The sequence below is a fragment of the Petromyzon marinus genome, chromosome 21, assembly GCF_048934315.1.
Source record: "Petromyzon marinus isolate PM22_M1 ecotype Great Lakes invasive population chromosome 21, UKy_Petmar_22M1.pri1.0, whole genome shotgun sequence".
Taxonomy (NCBI): Eukaryota; Metazoa; Chordata; class Hyperoartia; order Petromyzontiformes; family Petromyzontidae; genus Petromyzon; species Petromyzon marinus.
In genome coordinates, this window is record NC_133687.1 from 14,538,454 (window position 1) to 14,561,774 (window position 23,321).

Here is a 23,321-nt window from a genome sequence, read left to right on the forward strand (position 1 = left end):
GACAGAGATTCACCTTACCAGTGTCTGCAACCTGTAAGTGGGTTCCCCACGTGGGGGACAGAGGCCTTGCGAGTACATGGAAGGGTGGGGGTATCGAGGTCCTCCTTTGGCGTATTCGCGATTGGTTTGGCTAGGCCACAGCATCTTCACCTGCAGTTCTCGGTGCTAAGAGTCCTCCATCCAGAGGTCAATCATCTGCAAGATTCACAACAAAGATTTGTTTTTCTTGGGTCAGATCGCCTAAATGTGTCGTTAATTGGTAAGGTTTGTCACGTGAACAAAACGTGCCACTTAGTTACTAGTTCAGCACACCGGTGTGTTGGAGAGTAAACCCACGCATCATTTACAATGTGAGTAATGTAATGTAAACATTACATGTAATGTTTACATTACATATGGGAAAATGTTACATTGTATCAATGGGTACACTGGGACTTAATGAGATTATCGGTGGGTGGGGAGGGGGGAAGGAGGATGTGCCTGCTCTGTATAAAAGAGAAAGTTTTGCTGCAATCTAGTTAAAGCACAACAGAGAAGCGTGGCCACACTCATCCAGAACAAAAACAATTGACACGGGGACACCTGCCGCATTTTGTTCCCAAAATCAGTTATATTACAAACACGGCCTACAGAGTTGCATTTCATACAGTGATGTTAGGTCATAGTAATAATAATAAAAATAATCCCTGTATGGGGGGGGGGGCAGCACATGACCATGTACCCAGTCACGTGATGAGTGACGCCACAGAAGTAGCAAGGGAAGGTGGGGGGGGTCATGCTGAGCTCCCCTCCGCCCTCATCTCTCCTGCACGGACGAGGGGGGGGGCACAGCTCATCACACGCCGGCGTCACACGTGAACCCTGTGAACAAGTGAACTCACCCAACACAACAATACCCCCATCCGCTCTCACCATGCACAAGTTGGTGCAGTTTGGCAAATAAAGAGCTAACACTTATCTTGTATGTGTTTTTGAATGTTTTTTTGTTAAAAGTATAGCAAAAAAAAAATGGAAGGTACGAGGGGGGGGGGGGGGAGTTTATTCTTCTTACCCCCCTGTGAGGACAAAAGTCTGACACCACACCCCAACCCACGCACAGCACAGCATCACAACCCACACACACAACGCCGCATCACAAACCCACACACAACACAGCATCACAACACACACAACGCAGCATCACAACCCCCACACACCGCAGCATCACAACCAACACACAACGCCGCATCACAACCCACACACACAACACAGCATCACAACCCACACACACAACACAGCATCACAACCCACACACACAACACAGCATCACAACCCACACACACAACACAGCATCACAACCCACACACACAACACAGCATCACAACCCACACACACAACACAGCATCACAACCCACACACACAACACAGCATCACAACCCACACAACACAGCATCACAACCCACACACACAACCCACACACACAACCCACACACACAACCCACACACAACACAGCATCACAACCCACACACACAACCCACACACAACACAGCATCACAACCCACACACACAACACAGCATCACAACCCACACACACAACCCACACACAACACAGCATCACAACCCACACACACAACCCACACACAACACAGCATCACAACCCACACACACAACACAGCATCACAACCCACACACACAACACAGCATCACAACCCACGCACACCGCAGCATCACAACCCACACACAACACAGCATCACAACCCACACACAACACAGCATCACAACCCACACACAACACAGCATCATAACCCACGCACACCGCAGCATCACAACCCACGCACACCGCAGCCCTCCTCGCCCCTCGAGTGACAACGAAACTTGAAGGCTGCATAATGGCGACAATGAAAAATGCTTGGGAAGACAACTAAAATAAGTCGTTATATATATCAAGGTCTACTTTGCAAAACACCACTAGTTCTACACATTCTCCCTATCCCACGTACTAAACACCCCCCGCCCCCAGCTCCCACTTTTTGTTGCCGTTTTATAATTTGAACTCTGCTCTTCCACCGGTTAATGAGCAGCTGGCGATGCTTGTGTCCCCACGTTACTCTCGACAAGTTTCAGGACGCAAGGAATCAAAGGGCCCGCGGCTGGTGGCGGTGAGGGCACACGTTCGGCTGCTTCGCAGCCAAGGATGCGTCGAGGTTGTCTTCTGAGCTCCGCTTGATGACGGCGTTACAAAGCAGTTCGGTTTTTTTTCCTCTCTGTCCCTGTATTTTTTTGTTACTCAGAAATGCAGTGTTGCCAAATCCTCGATGAGGAGAAAGCGTTTTGCGGTCCTTTAGGTGAAAGCTTTATTATGAAAAAAATACGAGAACCGTCTGGATTGTCAAAACGTCACCATTTGTCGGTGTGAATAATGAGGTTTAATTTAGCGACATTGAGAGACTGGCCGGTCGCATTCACAACGTGCGCGATAAAATAAAGGGCCACATCTAATAAGTGATCGTTTTCGGAGGATGCGGAATTACGCTAATGCGGCATAAAAAAATCAGAACAGAGACAATTGGAGGGGAATTGTACAAAATTAAATGACATTTATCAAAATAACCCTTATAACCCCGTCATCCAAACGTTACCGTATTCACAAAAAGATATATTAAAAAAGCTCCGATTCGGCAACACTGTCTGAATGTAAGATTAATTTTTGATCATGCGGCACCCACAAGTGTTATTCACCAAACAGTTCTGTGCACGAAATTACCAAAAGGATCGTGCGCGATATGTGAACTGGCCAGGTTGCAAACGCAAGTCAAACTTTGACAAGACACGGAACGAATACGGGGGGGGGGGGGGGGGATGCAAGAGTAAGTGAACTGGGGGATCCCTTGAGTAAATGGTATCGTCACCAGAACAACCCTCTTCTCCTGCGAGGTGAAATGCCTTTTGCATTGTAACCGAGTTTTACATGGACGTGACACAGCTCGCTGCATCTCGCGCAGCGAGCCGAACCCACTTCGGACGGTCTCGCGTACACAAGGGATCCCTTTGCGGATGAACCGAGCGGCATGGGTGCACGATGCATCACCCAATTACGGACGCGTTACCGTTTCACAACTGTTTACATCCGGCTCAGTGGTGGTTGTAATTGGCAAGTGAATTGGCCTCTTTTGAATGTTCAGGATCAATTTACAAAGTTTGATTTCGGGACAAAGTTAGTTTAAAAAAAAATCAACTAAGCACAATGGCGGGTTCTATCGTTTTTATTAAATTTTCTCTAAAAACCGTGAATGATCAGTATGTAGCCATTCATCCGGGAAGCGACGAGAGGATTCGCTGTTACTTTTCAATGAATCTGCGATCTGATGCATCTTCACGTGCCGAGTGTGTGTGGCTTCGTAGTGCTCGGGATTCACATTTGAAAGAAATGCAAAGTCTATCCTTAGCCGGGGTGTTTCGTCACCACAAAGCCATTTGACATGATTAAGCATTTCAATAATAAACGGAGGATGATATGCGCATTCACTTTCAGAAAAAAACTAAAAGGTTGGCTGGAGACAAAGCCAGAGACAATGGCCGAGTTGTAAAGACAGAACTGTTTGCACGATACGCACGTGTGTAGGTGCTACAGCTCCTGAGATACGACGTCCATTGTAAGCAATGTATGTTGAACTTCTTTCGCACCGTACGTAGCCACCCGTGATAATTGCTGTAAGAATAGGTACTTTAACGATTGTATTGTTAATGCGAGTCTAGAGCAGAAACAGAACTGGCACCCCCCCCTCCCCCCATGCGCGTTGGACAAAGTGAGACTACAAACGGAGAGTTTTGGCTTAAAGAAGTTTTCTAAAAAGGCAATTTCTGCCCAATTCACAACTTAAGCACCGCTCCACCGTGATAAATGCGCGCCTGGAAATTAGTCTCCGCGCTTACAGAGCAGCGGACAACAGTCGAACCTAGGCCACAGCAACCCTGCGGCAATTCCACCAGCTAGGCCGCCCCTCCCCCTTATCGGGAAAACAGGAACCGCAGATCACAGGGTGATGGATAATAAATTCAATGTAACACACGCACAGAGGGCTTCACGCAAAATGCATCTAACTGATGCGGAACATGTACGCTATTTACACGTGTGGAAGGCATTTTTTTATAATCATAATAATAAACGAGCGTGTTTCAGTGAGCGTAGAAAAAAATGTTATTTTAACAGAGAAGATTCGGTATGACACACTATTCCTCCGCAATACCACATTCTGCGCTACTCGTGGTGCCAGTGAGCCGCATGCACTTGGACTGCTGCCCCCTCTCTCCGATTGGTTCCTAGGCCACGACTGCAGCGCTGCTTCCGCAGCCTAAAAATAAACTATAAAACTAGATCGTTTTTATTTTACCACGTAAGGCCCACTGAGCTACTATGCCGCTCTTTGTCAGAAGCGACCCGGCCTCAAATGATGCCTCAACGAAGTGGCTTATCATGCGGATATGTATTGGAGCCAAATACTCTGAACGCGTGAGGTTGATTCTAAATTTGGAGGGAAAAACAGGTGGACCCGGAGAAAAATCCACACGACCACAGGGAGAAAAACGTGCAAACTCCAACTATACAGCAGGCGTCGGGGATGGGATCGAACCTACGACCTTCTGTATACCAAGCGAGGTATTTAACATCTTTCCACCACAGCACCCTTAGCCCGGTATTCCCAGGCAGTCTTCCATCCAAGTACTAACCGGACTAGAGCCTGCATTCAGGGACATGTGGTTGGTGGTAGGTCTCGTCACTCTCCAACCACCGCCTTCCACAAAAGGGGGCCTCTCTCTCTCTCTTCCTCTTCCAGAGGTGTGAACTGACAAAAGTTCAAAGGGCGCCAAGAGGTCAGAGCCGTTACGCTCACGCTTTAACAATAATTCCATCGCCACGGGTGAAAAATACGGGCATCATCGTTATTTGCATCGGGACCTCTCCGATCAGTTACTGACATACGTGAATCCGATTTGCGCGATGGTATTTTGACATTTTTGGCAACCGATTAGCACCCACTCTTTGGAAATTTAACCTGTCCGATTATTGAATGGACCAATCCCACACTTGTACCCCATGGTCCACACAAATGTGCTCTATTCCTGCTCGCCCTTTATCCGTAACCGACCTCTCAACACGACCGACGATGCTGCATAAAAGCGAAGCTTCAAACTGGCCGACCAATTCCGTTGTCATCACAAATACGCTCAAGCGCCACCGATTGCAGCCGTCTCCTCACCCATTTGTAATCATGTGCCAAGATCCATAAATGTCGTCACCATCTGCAGCTTTATACTTCAATAAACGAAATCTAATCACGTCATACGTACACATGGAGGAAAATCTGGTTTAAAATATTCCATTTATAATAATTAACATTTATACGACGCAATTTATCCAAATGGGTACGTGATTAATTTCCAGCTTAAATTACTCACAGGAAAGCAGCTGTTTGAGAGATCTGATTAATAAAATATTGGCCTTGGATTTGTTGCGTTGTAGGTAGTTCTGATTCAGCGGTGACTTTATTCATGACATTGAAGTGATGAGTTGTGAGTCAGCTGTAGTGGATTGGGGGCAGAGATGTAGATATATCTGTGCATCGTCTGCGTAGCAATGAAATCAATATTAAAAAGCAGGGGTCCAAGGTCAGAGCCCCCTGCGGGACAGCGTACAGGACTGGTTCGATGGTTGATGTGAAGTGACTGTCGCGAGACATATTGGGTTCCAGTTGTTAAAAACGGAAGCAAAGCCAAATCAGGGCTGTACCAGAAATTTCCGTCAAGGTCTCGAGAGTTCCTGGGGGTCCACGCCCCCAATCATCGTGGATTTTTTTCAGCCTAAATCGCACTCGCGTACGCTTGGAAAATGAGAGTTCCTCTGCATACTGAAACACGCTCGTACGCATTACACACCACGCGCATGATGGGCATTAGTGCGAGTGCAGGAGCAAAGCTCACGGAGAAAAGGCAGATAGAGTTATAATTTGTTTTGTCAACGTTTTCCTACTTTAGGAAAGTCCAAGCGGACTGAAAATTTTGTTATTTTAGCCGAGACACAAAAAAAATAATAACAACCAGTAAATACAAACGCCGAAGGTATTTGGGACACTTGCCATCCGCCATGGGATTAACTGTAATCTTTTTCTCGACAGACCCCCGAAGCTGGTAGGTACGTACACAAAGCAAGCCAAGTTGTTCCCGTTGATGCTCGCCCGGTTGCCAACAAGGGGCGTCAACGCGGCGGCTTTCCCCCAGTGCTCTGTGCGCCCAACCAAACGCACGTCACCGTGGGGCGCATTAACTGCCGTCTCTCGGAGCTAAGCACGCGGATAAATCATTTCCGTGTCAATTACACGTACAGGCAGGAGCTGCACCGGGCGGCAATTACTTTTCAAAGCCGACAAGCGAGCGTTTCGACGTGTTCAACGATAAAATAAAAAGCACCGACAACCAAGTAAAATCCTTCAAATCGCTCACCGGTTGACGTTGTGAAACAAACAGGTGGAGGACCTCTCCACAAATCTGCTTGTCGCCTGATGAAGCTAGTTGTAATTACTGGCGAAACGTCGTACTCAGATTGTAAATGTTGTGGCTGGGCTCTCCAACACACCGGTGTGCTGTACCAGTGACGAATTGGCCACGTTCTGTTTACGTGACAACCCTTACTAGTTGGCTGTGTCGGGTGATGGCGGGTTTAACGACACATTTATATATTTACGCGATCTAACCCAAAAAAAAAACCTCTATTATGAAAGAAATGTGCGTTCGTCCTCTGCGCTTTATGTTACCGTATTAAAAACGATTTAAGAATGGGCTGCGGCAGCTCGTCCAGGGAGCGGACGCGGCCTACCGTGAACATTTGGGGCTAGTATATACAAATACACACGCACACACCGTCAACAGCTATCAGCGTTGGTGGCCAGCGAGCAATCTGGAGCGGTTCGCACCGTTGAGTCCTGCACCATCCAACACCCTGACTCCGAGGAGGAGAAAAGAGGATTTAATTCTCAAACCAAGCAACAAGAAAGTCTTAATGCCACTTAAATCTTTAGTTCCCCCCCCCGCCCCACCCGCCCCACGCCCGATCATAGCTATGTAAAAAAAAAGACAAGGCTACCAAAAAGTTTTGAGAATAAGACCCCAATATATACACACACACGTCAAAAGTTGCGGAGGTCTTTTGCGAGGCTTATTGAGAAGCCCACAAATTGTAAATTATATAAAACGATTTATTATCAATACAAGTGTGACTGCTTTAAAAACTATACGAGTCTTGAGCTGTGCATCATATATTTTGAAAAATATATTTCATCTCGTTCTCAAAACTTTTTGACCGACCACACGACTAACATCAACGTACGCTAACATAGGCCACACGTCTCCAGCTCGAAGGGGTCTGAAGAACGCCCCCCGCACCCCCCCCCCCTCTCAACAATTGGTCATCGTGAGTGAGAATTCCGCTAAAAAAATCGTCAAATGTACTGCATTGGCATTGGTCAATAAGCACAAAGCAGCAAAACTCACCACCTTCATGACCTACACCTGGCCTGAAGAAATAAAACACAATTGCACCACGCGGAATGCTTCGTGAACATGACGCATTTTGTCCCCCCCCCCCCGGTTTTGTTTGAAGCAGGTGGGGGGGGGGGGGCACCGTAGAACCTGCGCCAGGCGTGCACGCCGTGTCCCAGATTTGTTACGACGTCGCTGACACGGGCCGCGAGTTTGGGCCGCGAGTTTGGGACGCGCCTCGTGTTCCGGAGCGCCCTTACGGATACCACGGCGACGGGGGGCTCAACACTTCATTTTGGCAGACTGCTCCGAAGGAGGGATCATTCCGTTGGCCTGCAACAGCGTCAGCGAGCCTCGGGCATGTCCCCCCCCCCCAAGCCAGGGTGAATGTTGAAGGCGGTGAGCTTTGCCGTGGCGGGTTGTGACGAGCGAGACGGGCAGCAGCTCCTCTCACGGTCCCCTCCCATGAACTCCATCAGCTGCTCGCACACCGAGCACTGGCCCAGGCCCCACACCAGGACCCAGGTCCTGCACTTCCCAGCGGTAAGGACCCCCACCCCCGCCCCACCATTGGGACAGTCTCCGTACGCCGCGCGCAAGTCGATGGTTGAACGACTATTAAGAGTGCAACGGGCGGCACGCCGCGGTAAATCGATTCTCTCAACTCTCGCATGAGACTAACACGGCGCAATGGAGAGGTCGTTTGATGAATCGCTCAAATCGGGGCGGGGGGGGGGAGTGGTCCCGTTTGAGTAGCGGGTTACGAAGAATAATGCCCCTTTCAATGGGCAGGAAAGCCTCGCTTGTGTCCGAAGAGATTCTTTATCACAAGGGGGTCCCCTGCGTTGCGATATTTACTGGACAATGGTGAAAAAGAGCTTCGCAGCTCATTGGATTCCTCCAGAATAAATATTTGGATATTTGGCCAATTCCATACACGTATTCGTTTGGCATGCAAGAGGACACTGGAGTAGCCGGAGAAAAACTCAGCAATTGACCGAATCACCTGTGGACTTGAGCTCATTGCTGCTGTGCCATCTGCTGGTCACCCCACAGGCTGGCCACGTGAAATCATTGAGAAGGCATCTTTCTGCGAGGATGAGTGCACCACCGTCCAAGGACTTCACGCACTCGGCCCTCTTCGTCTGGTCAAGAGTTAAAGGTCTTTGGTGCTTCAAACAAGTTTACGCCGTCACTCGAAATGCGAACGGGTGCTGCTACCGTTCCCCTTTCGGTTTCGGCACCCGCGGCGAGCCGATGGCACGAGGTCACCGTGCGGAACAGCTACACGGGGGCGCCGAGGGCACGGAGAAACATTTAAGGTTTAAGTTGACGCTGCTGCAATTGTTGCACCGCTCGCCACAAAGGCGGTGCCGCGAAGACCCGCGACAAGATGACCCTGGGGCAGTCCTCGGGATAATTGTACTTCCCCTTCGGTAAAATTCGTCAAGACCACGTGAAACGACCAACATCAGCTGCAGGTGAAACTTTGAAATTGTCCCCATTGCTTTAACGGTAAACGCAAAGTTACGCGGCCCGTTGTCAAAGCACAGCTGTGTTGGACAACCGACTTGAGTTGCCGTACCCAGGACTAACGACGTAGACCAATTTGCGAGTTGCCTGCATCTCGTTGCCCGAATACTTCGTCGGTGCGTGTTGACATTTGACTTCATAGTGCAACCTTGGTTTTCGAGGTCAGCTGTTCAACCATCGACGTCTGTGGCGGCAGGGCTCGTGGCGAGCGGACAATGGAAAAGTTAACCTTTAAACGGGCACACGATATGTCGCGGAGGGACAGCTGTGCACGGTGCATCTTGGACCATCCCGGCGTGAATTCTTAGCGTCGTTCTTGTGAAAAGTGCACTTTGAAGAGCGGAGTCTCGTGATTTGTGGGGGGATGGCATTCCACGTTTGTCGTGACAAAGAATGATTTATGCAAAGGGGAGAGAATCACCCCATAAAAACTAAACATTATGTTTATGACTTGCTTTTACTGCTATCATTGCATCCTACAGCTGCTCTCAGTAAGGCAACCTTCTTTCTCCATGCACCTTCAAGCCGAGTCAGAGGAACCACATTACACTTCATCTATTTCACAATGCGCAGCTCGTTATCGGAGTATTGTTTTGCTCGTTGAACTTGACAAGCAAGTAAATTAATTCCATCTGCTTCTTTTTGCATCAACGGATTCTAATAACAGAGACCAAACGTAAACGCATTTTGGGTGACCCCTCCTTAAAGACGAGAAACCTTCGAGTTGATCAGCGAGAGACGCCGAGTCCTCAACGTGAAGTGCCCTCTACGTGTACGTACGTATGTTGAACTTCTTTCGCACCGTACGTAGCCAACCGTTCGAATCGGAGGTGTGGGGGGGGGGGGCAAGGACAACAAACAAAACCAAAACACCGTGCGCCAACCAGCCAAGCGCTGGCTTCTTCCCCCCCTCCCCCGCCCACCACTTGCCAGTTCCCAAGTACCCAGGCCCTTTCTCACTCGGTCCACGCGACGAACAACTTGAAGTCACAGCTGACACTGCAGGCATAACGCCTTCCCGCTTGACACACAGCACAAGCTTCCAACCTGTCTCTGTTGTTTGATTGGGGAAGCCGTGCCCACACTTGGTCAACAAACGCAGAATATATTTTTCAGTGACGATTATAATTCCCCCCCCCTCCCGCACCCCCATAGAAATAAAACATACAACTGGTCCAGAGTTCGCTTGCTTAAACAAATATTGTTCATACTATTGGTCTGGAAAGCTGATAGGCTAATAGACAAACTATATATTTTTTTTACGTGTATGTGGAGATAGAATTGAGTTCTGCTTACAACTGCTCTTACCCATAATGCTCCACTGCAACGCACGATGAGTTTGCATGCAATTACAATTGCATTACATAAGTGTCTCCACAATAAAAAATAAGTCATCTTTTATAACGTTGGCAACAATTTTCACCTATTTCGTCTTTCTTCGCCGAGTTCGTTGGGAAGAGGCTCCCCCCCCCTGCCGTCCTTCCACTCCTCATGACCTCTTCTATCCAGTGTGCCGAATGGCAACCGATCTAAACAGAGTTCCAAGAGGCGTCATTTGCTAAGTACGCACCCCCACTTATGGAACCTGCGTGTTGGGCTCACACGAACGTGGACTGAAGGTGCTGATGGACGCCGACCACCACGCTCTTTTTGACCTTTCTGAATCACGTGAATGGGGCCGTGCCTGCACAATGGTCCGCAATGGCTGCCCGTTCCACCGCCTCGCTATCCGCGCTCTCGCCGAGTGGGAATAATCAGACACGTCTGGCCCAAGCGTGGACCCCAAAGGAGGGGGGGAGGATTCGTCTCCGACGATGGCCACCTTCGACACCCCCCAACCGAAGTCTTAATGAATGGCATCGCTAGGTGTGAAGTCCAATTTAAAACCCTGCAAGCAAATTGGCTGCAGATTTATAAGTAGCAAAATGTACACACTTTTTTTTGGCTGGGTTAAACATTTTGAAAACCTTTTCTTGAACGTTCAAACCAATTTGATAATTGTTTGGCCACAATACTTTTATTTTACAGACAAAATGTATGTTTTAGAGAGGGACAAGATTGCGTGTATTGAAACAAGTGTCACGTTACAGATGCTTCAAGATGCATCCTGAAGCCAGTTCACGTTCAATCATTTTCATTTTGTTTTAACGCTGATTCTAGAGATGAATCTCGGATCGCGTCCGAGTTGTTTAGTCATCTTGAATCTACATCCAACACGCAGTTGCATTGACGGCGTGTACGATGTATCGGGATGTTTCCTCTCCTACGGCTGGGAAGAACGAGGCATTTCGTATCGAACACAAACACCCCCCCCCCCTTTCTCTGTCAAACTGTTCAACAACAGCTGCTCGGTAAAATGCAGACTATATTGATCCCACGCGTGTGTGAATTATCCCTGCATGGTACCCTAACTTAGAACTGTAACACAAGCGTGCCGATGAATTCCAGCCGCACGGTGGAGAATTCCTGCAATGCGGAACCTCGGAAGCGGGCGACGGAGCGCAGAGACACCTGCAGCCTGTCGGTAGGATAGCGAGCGAACGCGTTGGTTTTACAGAACTCCCCCCCCCCCTTCCCGTGCGCACGTGATGAACTTTCAACAATTTTTCCACGTTTTGTCATGTTTGTTAAAAAGAAAGACGTACCTAAAATGTAACTGTGACCTGGGCATCGCCAAGCAAAGGGTCTCCCCCCTTTCGAAAACTCATGTACACTTTTGTTAAGGCTTTCCTGGAGGGAATTAAAAAAACAAACAACTAAAATTGGGGTGGCAGCAAAAAAGTAAGTGACTCGGCAACGCAGCGCTCAACTCAAGCCATGACACGAGACCTCCCAAAACAACGCCGGTACTTGGATGCCCATTACTCAGACCGTGCATTAGATCCAAGCAACGGAGACGAGATCTTCCGTAGGATGAGGTGGTGTACATGCCCTGCGTTTCCCTTCGACTTCCATCACGCCTCAAAAGTATGCTTCAGAACTACGATGATAACCCTTTCCCATTCCGAGAACGCAACGCGTGTACATCCGCACGCGTGTACGTCCGCACGCGCGCACGTCCATACACGCGTGCACGTACGCACGCGTGTACGTGCACGCGTGCACGTCCGTTTCTTTTCCGATGACGTACGTGGGGGGAAAAAAAAATCGGAATAAAAACCTTAAATAAAATAACTTTATCGTTACCGAGGCTCCCACAAGGCGATGCAGGAGGGCGTGCGGCACAGTTTGGCGCCGGCAATCGTAGACTCAGGCGGTCGTGTCGCTACGGTTTTCTGCGGTGAGTAACGATGTCTTTAAACACAACGGCGCTACTACGCCTCCCTAAAGAAAGTTAACGCTGAGCCACTCGCACGTTCCGAGATTCGGCGGTCAACGGGACCCCCCGCCCTGAAACTCGCAGACGTCATCGGAACGGGAAAGGGCTTAACGTGACGATTGCCTCTTTGTCACGAGCAGCGTGTACCATCGCCGTGGCTCATCCGAGTGGTAGCTGCCTGTCGTTGTGGAAACGTAACCGTGGTATAAAGATGGGGTGGTGGGCAAGCCAAACGGAGGGGTGGGCGTTGGTGGTTTAACCAAACAGATATTTGCTCCATCACAACGATCGATTAACCCCCCCCCCCCCGCCCCCCCCCCCCAGATATCACGAGCATTGAAACAATCCATGATATGGTCACCTCCGTGGCCCGGCGTGCTTAACGCACCGCCCAGCGTGTGGAGTAGCAGCATAAATACCAACAACAACAAAATTGAAACACTGCGTTATAAATAAACGTAACAAAGACGTACGAGGAAAACATACGTTTGCATTTGTAGTTTTTTGTCGTTTTTGTTCGCGTTCCGTGCAACCTTTAATGCGGACGGTTACAAGGGCACAGCTTCTTGTTACTTTTTTTCAGTCATTTTGTTCTCCGGAGCCATTTTTGTCAGGGGGAGGGGAGAAGGGGGCTGGGAAACAAAAAATATCAAAACGTGAAATATTAATCGTATAGTAATATTAATAACGTCAATAACTACACACACCCTCTCGCCTCCGTCTTGCCGCAGCCCATCGCCACCCTGATGGCACCGTGTCCGACAAACGCGACCGGCCGGAACAATGCACGTCGGGGCGCCAATCACACCGCAGCTCACGTAACACTGGTGACTCTCCCTGCCTAGGTTCACTCACCTACTTGGGGTAAGAGGCTTGCCCCTCATTACTGGGAGGGGTTTTTTACTACATTAATATTATATTTAAAGCAGTTTTTTTGCAAGTCTGCAGTGGGACTTTTTTCAGCAGATTTCATATTCACACTAACAGCAACTTAATTCTGTATCTATGGCAACAATGTATTATTATTAGGTCATTAATAAATTCCACCCACCCTCTCTCTCTCTCTCGGCCGTTAAATCCAAACCCCTGCCCCCACCTTCCCCTTTCCCATGCAAAATGCTAAAAATGTAAAAAATAAAAATTATCTTTCATAGTTGTTTCATGTAAAGCACCATCACGGAGAACAATAAATCAAGTTACGTAAAAAAAACCCACTAATAAATAAGACCCATAAATAATCAATAATTTATAAGTGTTTCTGCCTTCCACCACAAAAAAATTACCTTTTTTTAAATCAAGCGTTTCGATTTTGTACATAGCTACACGTGTCTGTGTATATATAAAATGTGTGATAATGCATTTCGTCTCCCCCCACCGGTTTGTTCTAAACTCTCCATCTCGTAATTTTTAACACTTGTGTCTTCATAGAAATAGCTCTTTGTAAAATAACGATGACATCAAATGCCACCCCCTTTCTACTGGGTGGATATATTTTTGTGAGGATTTTTTAAAACTTTTTTTTTTGCATCTCTTCACAGACCAAGCACACACCTGGGGGGGCGTGCCTTTGCTCGCGCCCTTCCCAACGCGAGCAAGCGTGCCGGGTGTTACCGCACTCCGACGCGTGTGCGACCGTGCGTGTGTGAACGCGTGTGTGAACGCGTGTGTGAACGCGTGTGTGAACGCGTGTGTGAACTCGTGTGCGTACCCGTGCGTGCGTGCCCGTGTGGGGAGCGTTGGCGCTGGCGGTGAGCGTGCCGTGCTACGAACCCGGCCACCCGGGTTCGATTCCCGCTCACGGCCACCAACACCAGTGACGATTATCTGAACCGGTCCCACCTCAGCCTCACATGAGAACCTGGTGCGGTGTGTAGACATCGCCACTGGGGAGACGAAGGTGGTCGGGCGCGGTGCTGGCCACCCACCCCCTGCCATGCCAGCCTTCATAGGTGCTCGCTCACAGCAATTGCCCCAAAAGTCTGTTCAGGCGATACGGGGGATCTTTGTTTTGTGCCCATGCGCGCGCGTGTGTGTGTGTGTATATGTACAAGCGTTTTCATGCATGCGTGCGTGGGAGCGCCTGTGCACGTGCTCACATGTGACTACACAAAGCACACCCGAGTGAGCATGGTTGTTTGTATGTATTCACGTGGGTGTCTTGTGTAGGCGTGCCCGTTGCAAGCATTCCTGTGCGAGTACACCTGCGCGAGTACACCTGTGCCGCCCACACCTGCGCGCCCACGTAACTGCGAGCTCGCTCACGTGTGCGTGGACTGCGAGCGCGCCGACGCACGCACGCACGCGTGTATACCCTAACTGTAACTGTAAGAGAACCGTGTGCACGAGTGTCTGTGCAAGTGTTACCCGAGTGTGCGTGCCTCCGACATTTGTGAATTCACGTCTGGTGGTGCGTGCGTGCGCGCGCGTCCGCGCAGCTCCAGTACGTCACAGAGACACCAGCGTGGTGGCGGCCGCCGCGGAGCGCGAGTCCTGAACGAGAGCCAGCAGCGTCCGTAGCCTCTCCAGCGACGTGCGGCTCTGGTCCTCCTTGGCGACGAGATCGCTGCGGCTCTCGACGCTTTTCTGCGCGCGGGGAGGTGGGCAAGAGCACCGTTGGGTACTTGTGATCCCGAGCGGTGGTTTTGTTTAAGAGCGTTCCGGTGCGAGGCAGTGCGGGGAAAAAGAAACTAAGGCGTGATAGGGCACATTCTCATCGGCAAAAATGGCGATGCGGCCACAGATCCACTCAACAGTGGGAAAACTACAGAATAGGTCTTAGTTATGATCACTTAAGGATTATAATACCGAAGTCACATGGGATGCCGTGTCTGTCACAACAAGATGACAAAGTAATGAGGGTTGAGAAGAGATGGGAGTGTTTTGAGAAGCGATGGGGGTTTCAACACTGGTGAATATTTTAAGTGGTGACGGTTCACCCCGTGGTCGCGTGGATTTTTTGTCCCCCGGGTGCTCCGGTTTTTTCCCCTCCACATTTAGAAACATGCGTTTAGATTACATATACCATTTGGCCGCGATAAATTTCCAACTGATAAGCCACTATAATTCGTCGCCAAATTGCTTCTAAAAAAGAAGCTAATAGCTCAGTGGGCTTTATTTGGTAAAATAAGAGGTTTTTTGTGATTAGTTTACCTTTCCTATACTTTGCACTCCTATCGATGTTTTTGTGCTGTTTGTTGTCGTAACTTTTTGATCTGCCCTTAATGGACATCTGTGAAAGAGCTTTATAGCTTATCGGATTGCTCCAGTACAGATAGTCTGATTAAAAAAATAGAAATGTGACACGTGAAACTCTTTAACTCGACACATGCACTTGAACGCAGACGCATGTGCATGTATAAGCCATAAACAAAGAGACAACCCCCCCCCCCCATAGCCTCAACAGACTGTTGGGGCAAGTGCTGTTAGCGAGCACTTATGAAGGTCCGGAACAGTACACAAGGCGGTGGGTGCCCAGCACCACGCCCGACCGCCTTTGTCTCCCCAGTGGCGATAATTACACACCGCTGCACCAGGAACTCATTTGTTGTCGTAACTTTATGACCCGCCCCTACTGGACATTCGGGGAAAAAAAAAGAGCTTTATAGCTCCTGGGATTCCTCCTGCTTTCTAAATAAAGATTCAGATTTTTTTGAGGATTTTTGAAGAGGCATGAACAACTTCTAAAGCTTTCAGATGTCAATTTGATGAGGGATGAAAGAGGACAAGGGGGCAAGAGTGAGAGATTGAAAACGTGACACGAGGGAGATAGGAGGGAATCCAAGAGCTGGAGAGAAACATGACAGAGGAGAGAAACAGGATGAGATGACAACATCGTGGAAACGCATCGCAATATTAATTTATAGAACATCTCCAAAAGGTGGCCGGGCGCGGTGCTGGCGAACCCACCCCCTCGTGTGCCGTGCCGGCCTTCACAGGTGCTCGCTAACAGCACTTGCCCCAACAATCTGTTAAGGCTACACGGGGGATCTTTGTCTTTGTGTGCGCGCGTGTGCCGCGGGGAGCTCGTGGGAGCGCGCACCGTGATGAGCAGTCCCACGGTGGAGACGCGTCCCTCCGTCGCCTCGCACTGGCACCGCAGCTCGGCCGAGCGCTTGAGCAGGCGACGGCGCTCCTCCTCTTTAGCTTCGCGGGGCACCGGGGAAACACGGGCGGCGGCAGCAGAAGCAGCGGCGGTAGCAGAAGCAGCGGCGGCAGCAGAAGCAGCGGCGGCAGCAGAAGCAGCGGCAGCAGCAGAAGCAGCGGCGGCAGCAGCAGTAATAGAAGCAGCGGCGGTAGCAGAAGCAGCGGCAGTAGAAGCAGCGGCGGCAGTGGTGGCAACAGCAGCAACAGCGGTCGTGGTAGTAGCGGTGGCGGCAGCAGCAGAGGGCACACACAGCAGCACAAGCGCACACACACACACACGCATGTAGAGGTGTACACACCCGACGGTGACGGCGTTTGTGCGTGCTCGAATGCGGCTGTGAAAAGCCTAAAGTCACGAGGCTCAGTGGCAGAGGTGGAAATGTGGCGTTGGACACCGAGCGATGCGAGTGCGATGGCCAGGAGCTCACTGGTTTTCTGCGCGATGTACGCGTGCACCACTGCCAGGGTCTCCGGCCACAGCATGGCGTCGTCCTTCTTAAAGCCCTGCAATGGCGCACGCGGAGGTGCGCGCATCACACGCACGCAAAGACAAAGATCCCCCTCGTAGCCATTAACAGACTGTTGGGGCGAGCGCTGTTAGCGAGCACCTATGAAGGCCGGCATGGCACTACGAGGGGGTAGGCGGCCAGCACCACGCCCCGGCCGCCTTTGTCTCCCCAGTGGCGATGTTTACACACCGGACGAGGTACTCATGTTAGGCCGAGTCGACCGAGGGGAGGCCCAAGGACCAATTCAGATAATCGTCACTGATGTTGACCGTGAGCGGGAATCGATCCCGGGTCGCCAGGTTCATAGGGCAGCGCGCTAACCGCTACACTACCGCTCCCCTATACACACACACGGACCAGGCGTGCACACGCACGGTGCAAGTCTCACACACACACACGTGCATTCGTGTGCCGCGCTAAATCACATACGATGTCTTGAATACGAGGCGTGTGTCAAATAGGTGATCCTCCAATCGGTAACGCTTGACGATTCGCTGCCCTTATTTCAACCAAATCCAAAGCAACAGGAATAAGCGTGTAAGGCTGGAAACGAATGTTTAACAACACGCTGGCGTGCTGCTACCACCGCATCGCAAGGATACGTCCACGCGAGCTGGTGGCAATTTAGACAAGGCTGGGGGAATTGCATACGCACGACTCGTACGGGGCTATCATCGCGCACGCGAGATTCTGCACGCGGATCACAGACAAAGGGGGTCACCATGCACGGTTCGCAATGGGAATTTTGAACCGCTGACCCCACCCACCACGCACACAAAGGCTCAGGTGGCATGTACGGCGGCCCCTAGGTCCCAAGCGGTTGCCTTGAACCCGGTCTTCGAGTGAAGCCGATCGAGGCTCGAGGTACACGACCTCCTGCCGACCCCCCCCCGCCATCTCCCCCCCCATCTCCCCCGCCCCCCCACCCCGCGACTGCCACGTGCCTGCTGCTGACATTCTTGGCAGAACCAGACGCCGCGTGGGGTGGACTTGAGGGGCGGCTCTAGGCACTCGAGGTGATAGAGGCCGGAGCAAGCGTCGCACGTGAGGAGCAGCCCACTCCGCTTGCAGACACAGCAGCACTCCTCCGCCTCTGCCTGCACACAGACAAAGATCCCCCAGCGTAGCCTCTTTCATGGACCGCTGTGGCAGGCGCTGCTAGCGCTCATCCGCCTTTGGCCACAAACACACACGGAGGTTCTACATACAAAAGAAAGACAAAGACACCCCGTATAGCCTTAACAGACTGTCGGGGAAAGTGCTGTTAGTGAGCACCTATGAAGGCCGGCATGGCACACTAGGGGGCGAGTGTCCAGCACCACGTCCGGCCGCCTTTGTCTTTCCAGCGGCGATGTTTACGACACACCGCACCAAGTATTCATTTCAGGCCGAGTCGATCTAGGGGAGGCCCAGGACCGGTTCAGCTAATCGCTATCACCGGTGTTGACCGTGAGCGGGAATCCGATTCCGGTCGCCGGGTTCGGAGCGCTACCCGCTGCACTACCGCTCATACACGGAAGCACCCGCACATATGTACACGGGACATGTATTCCTGCATGCAAGAGAGTACACACATATTGCACATAGGGAGACAGAGGCAATGCACACACGCACTGCATGCAATGTACGCGCTTGTGTGCATGGGCATGCAGATATACTGCAAACTAAACACAATTTAGTTTCACATGCGTAGCACACGAGCATGGCCCAAGCATATAGAAACCTATATAAATTAACTTTGTCGGAGAGAATTTTGTCACGATTCGGGATGTTCTGGAAAAAAAGAAACGCAGCTTTGCTGTGCGCGTGTGCATTGTACACATTTGCTGTGTATTAAGCTTGGTTTGTTGTACGTCTCGAACAGCGGGAACATTCGTGAGTTTTGAATGGTACTTACCCGCCACGTAGGATCGTCAGGAACTGTAACAGAAGAGAAAAAAAAACTGTCGCATTTGTACATTCGTGTAATAAAAAATGTGTGACACTGAAGGCAACAGAGGGCTTTCGCTAAGCCTGAAGTTATCGCAGTAATTAAGATGACAGTTGCCGTATGTAAAATAGTCTTTAAAAAAAAGTTAATACGTCTCCCCCAAGGCTTATATTACTTTAACCTACAGCTAGGCGATACATGCAATTCAAATATAAATTTTCTGTATGGTAATAAGATGACTATGAGTGTAACGGTTATTGTCTCCATCACTCATTAATATAAACGCAATATGTACGTAAAGAATACCGTATCCCGCTGTTGTATTTGCAATACCGCCGAATTACATAGGACAATACGTTCCGCAGTCCTTGGGCAAGTTATTGCTCAATAGAAGCTGTACCAAGGCACGGTCTATTACGGAGGAGGCATTACACTTTGTCGAGTTGTGAAATGGATCGCAGGGAAGTCAAAACCCCACATTTACTGACCAGTACCGCTGTGTAAGAATTCATACTATGACTAATGATATGAAAAGCATTAAACCCACCCCCCCCTCCCCCAAACTTTGCGCAAGAGTGCAGAAGTGTGGTCAGCACATCTACGCCTCCAAATAATGAACGAAACAGGTGGAGGACTTCTCCACAAATCTGGCTGTTGCCTGATGAAGCTAGTTGTAATTACTGGCAAAACGTCGTACTCGGATTGTAAATGTTGTGGCTTGGCTCTCCAACACACCGGTTAGTGCTGTACTAGTGACGAATTGGCACGTTCTGTTTACGTGACAACCCTTACTAGTTGGCTGTGTCGGGTGGTGGCGGGTTTAACGACACAACATTTATATAGTTACGCGATCTAACCCCAAAAAACCTCAATTATATTAAAAGCACTTTCTGAGAGAAAAAAACGTTTCCACGTCACAAAAAATCTGCGATTCTGATGACTCGCAGGCGACACTCTGCACTACGTTTGCACCATTTACCGCCGACGATCATCGCATGCGATAAAGAGCAGAGCGGAACGCTGCGTGGAAAATCGTAACTCCACTGTTAGGCTCACTAAGCACATCAGTTCGGCTCAAATCCAAGGGGCAGGTTGTGTATTACCGTTGCAACAACAACGTTTTGGGACGATCTTGTTTCCCCACCATTGAACATCTTAAATCTTCCTTCAAAAGCATTTCTTGAAGCAGGAGATCAGTGCTGGATACAACCACATTCAGCGCATGCGATTTGTAGCTTTGATCCTTACCCATGTATCGATAGTTCAATTTCAATGTGCTATTTTATTGAGGGACTGTGTGTTCACTTGGTGTGGTCTGGCACGGCCTTGATGACATACATGGGAAAGGATGTTAACACGTGACGCACACGTGAAGCACACGAGCTACCACCCCGCCACCCTGTGCGATTCTGCGCAGTGTAAGCGGTGGTGTTGCCGAGTGACTGCCTGCGACAAACACCTCGCCTCCTCGTTGTATGGTGAGCGGAGGAGCTGCTGCTCAGGTAGCTGGCTGCCCCGCGCTTGCACTGCAAGCACACGCGCACACCTTGTTACGCATCTCGCTTTACGCTGCACGAGGAGGAATCCAATGAGTTGTGAAGCACTTTTTCACAGACGTTCAGTCATTGGTACGGGGTCAGCAAAGTTACAACAACAAACGATGCAAAAACACGGAGTGCAAAGTATAGGAAAGGTAAACAAATGAGAGATGGGGTGTATGATGTATTGGAGTGTATGTATAGGTGTCTAAATGTATCTATGTATGTTGAACTCATTTCGCACCGTACGTAACCGTGTTAATCGCAGGTGCGGGAGAGAGTGTGTGTGAAAATTTTTTCAGAGGCTTGTATAACACTGTGCATACCAAGGTGTGTGTCAGCTTTCCCCATGCAGGTACACAGCATGGTATACGAGTGTGCGTGTGTGTATATGTAAAGACCGAAAACGACAGACCACTTACCTGACATGATGCGTGTGCAAACGAAGAATCAGGAAGTGTGTTAAAGGCCTCCGATTGGTGCAGGGAGGCCTTAGAGAGGATTGGTTATGGCCAGAGAATTAAACTGACTGGTAGAGAAATTAAAACGTCAAAGGCGGGAAACGAGGGTTGACTGTCGGGAGAAGACGGTTGACCACCGTTGGAGGAGGAGGACGACGGGGATTGGCCGGGGGAGATAGGGAGAACAAACCTTGGAGCAAGGGGGCTCGTGGGACATAAAAGGGGACAGCACGAGGGGAAGGGACGCTTGGAGAGAAGACAAAGTTGGTGCACCAAGAACCGAAGTCCGGGCTTAGGAATAGTGTTGGTGTCCACAGTAGAGGCTCTTCGTGAAGCAAGAACGTGTGTCGGCGTCGTTACACATAACCATGCATTCACAGCGCAGTGATGAGTGCCCTGTGCTATGAACCCGGCAGCCCGGGTTCCATTTCCAGCCATGGCTGATACCAGCAATGAGAAATTAGTGAACCGGTCCTGGGCCACGCTTCACCAACCTGCAGTGACCAGCATGGTGAAGTATGGTCAATCAGGTCCCATGACCAATAGGGCACGGAAAGGCCTTCACATAGGAGTACTAATAACAGGGCATACAATAAGTACCACACTTGTGATTGTTGGTATGCACCAAAATGTACCTAGGTGGGCATATAAGTGTGCATCAAGGTATGTGCATAAACATGCACTAAGGTAAGCTTTTAGGTGTTTATGTGTGTGTGTGTGTGATGGTATGGTAGTGTAGTCGTGAGTGCACTGCGCAATTAACATGGCGAACCCAGTTCGATTTAGGCTCACGGCCAACGCCAGTGACGATTCTCTGAACCGGTACTGGGCTTCCCCTATGTCCACTCGGCCTCGAATTTGTACATGGTGGGACGTGCAAACATTGCCACTTGGGAGACAAAGGCGGCCGGGCATGGTGCTGGCCACCCACGCCCCTTTGTGTGCCGTGCCGGCCTTCATAGGTTCTCGCCAACAGCCTGCTAGAGAGAGGCTATACGGTGGATCTTCGTCTTTGTACGATGGTGCACATGACAGGTGTGCACTGTGATGCGTGCGCCAGTGGAGTTCTCAGGTGCGCGCGTGTGCGCGCGTGTGTGTGCGTGTGTGTGTGTGCGCGTGCACACCTCGGGCTCGTAGTACGCTCCGCTGTACAGGGGGTTCGCCGTCGTCCGTCGCTTCCTCTCCTGTCGCCGGCTCTGCAGCTCTGGCCACGTAGCACACAACACAGTGAGCGTGTTATTTTTTTTTTTATTGGCGCGTCTCTCTTCTTTTTATATACAGGGCATCTTTCAAGGAAGTCGAGCGTGGCATTTGGCAGCGTCGTCACAGGTCACCTCAAAACAAAATGTGTAAGTAAAGCAATGAATTTCAAGAAATACAAAAATTTAAGCCAAGACACTATTGCATTTACCTGCACTTTATGGCAGATAGCACACTTTGCTAATTCGTTATATGATCCTCAAGCAACCGAGTTAGCTCACTAGGATTTCTAATAAGTTACAGCCCTATGCCAATTCAGTAAGGGGGTGAGAAGACCTCACCCACTCGGCGTCAGTCATTTTCGCTGTATGGCCATACTTCACCATGCTGGTCAGTGTAAGTTAGTGAAGGATAGGCCCAGGACTAGTTTGGTTATTGGGCAAGGCCTCGTGTTAGCCGTGGCCGGGGAGATTGAACGCAGGTTGCTGCATTCATATCTGGTCATCCTCGCAGCGGCTTTTGGCTGGCCATCGAACCAAGGCGGTCACGGGATCGCGTGCTTTCAATTGCTGATTATGTGCCACATGGTCAACATCAGAACTAAATTTTGATTTAAAGCTTTCGTGACTGCAGTAATTCATATTCTTATGAATTACTGTGTCGACACGCCTGATGACGACCGTTTGTGTTATGGTCGAAACGTCGTGAGAATTTTTATTGTTTTATATATATTTTATTATTTTATTGTTTCCCTTCAACGTGACTTTACCGAAAGAGCTAAGAATATGAACATCAGAACTGCTTGTTGCGCTTAGTTTGTTGTCCTTCCCCCCGCACCTCTGATTAGCACAGTTGGCTATCTACGGTGCAAACGAAGTTCAACATACATACATACAAATTGGGGTGCACTACAGTTCCATTGTTGCACCATAGGATATATAGGCTTCGAATACAAAAATGCACATTTGTGAAATAGAGGGTTTCTGTAAACGTTATTATCCATTGTTAAAGAACTAAAGACAGCCGTTTGAACGGGCTCAAATGAAACTATAACCACAGGTATTCACGTGAATATTTTATCGTATCATTTGGTAATGATTAGAGTGTCGAGGTAAACCTCAACGCGCGTGCCACGGCGGTAGCAATACACACATTGAGGGGGAGTTCCAGTTATT

The 23,321-nt window shown here is 49.7% G+C and overlaps 1 protein-coding gene across 6 annotated transcripts in view; it reads right to left on the reverse strand.

Annotated features, from left to right (window-relative positions):
* Positions 1-590: 590 nt before the first annotated feature.
* LOC116944568 (PHD finger protein 21A-like) overlaps positions 591-23,321 on the reverse strand; it is a 58,809-nt gene continuing 36,078 nt past the window's right edge. For 5 of the 6 annotated variants that reach the window (XM_032958262.2, XM_032958259.2, XM_032958264.2 and 2 more), the window contains 7 exons: positions 22,071-22,150; positions 20,407-20,473; positions 18,915-18,937; positions 17,962-18,114; positions 16,937-17,012; positions 16,405-16,508; positions 591-14,948 (listed from right to left, as the gene is read on the reverse strand). In XM_032958262.2, the coding sequence (XP_032814153.1) occupies positions 14,811-14,948; positions 16,405-16,508; positions 16,937-17,012; positions 17,962-18,114; positions 18,915-18,937; positions 20,407-20,473; positions 22,071-22,150 (641 nt within the window). In that variant the 3' untranslated portion in view covers positions 591-14,810. The remainder of the gene's footprint in view (positions 14,949-16,404; positions 16,509-16,936; positions 17,013-17,961; positions 18,115-18,914; positions 18,938-20,406; positions 20,474-22,070; positions 22,151-23,321) is intronic. The other variant, XR_004403126.2, reaches the window with a different exon arrangement.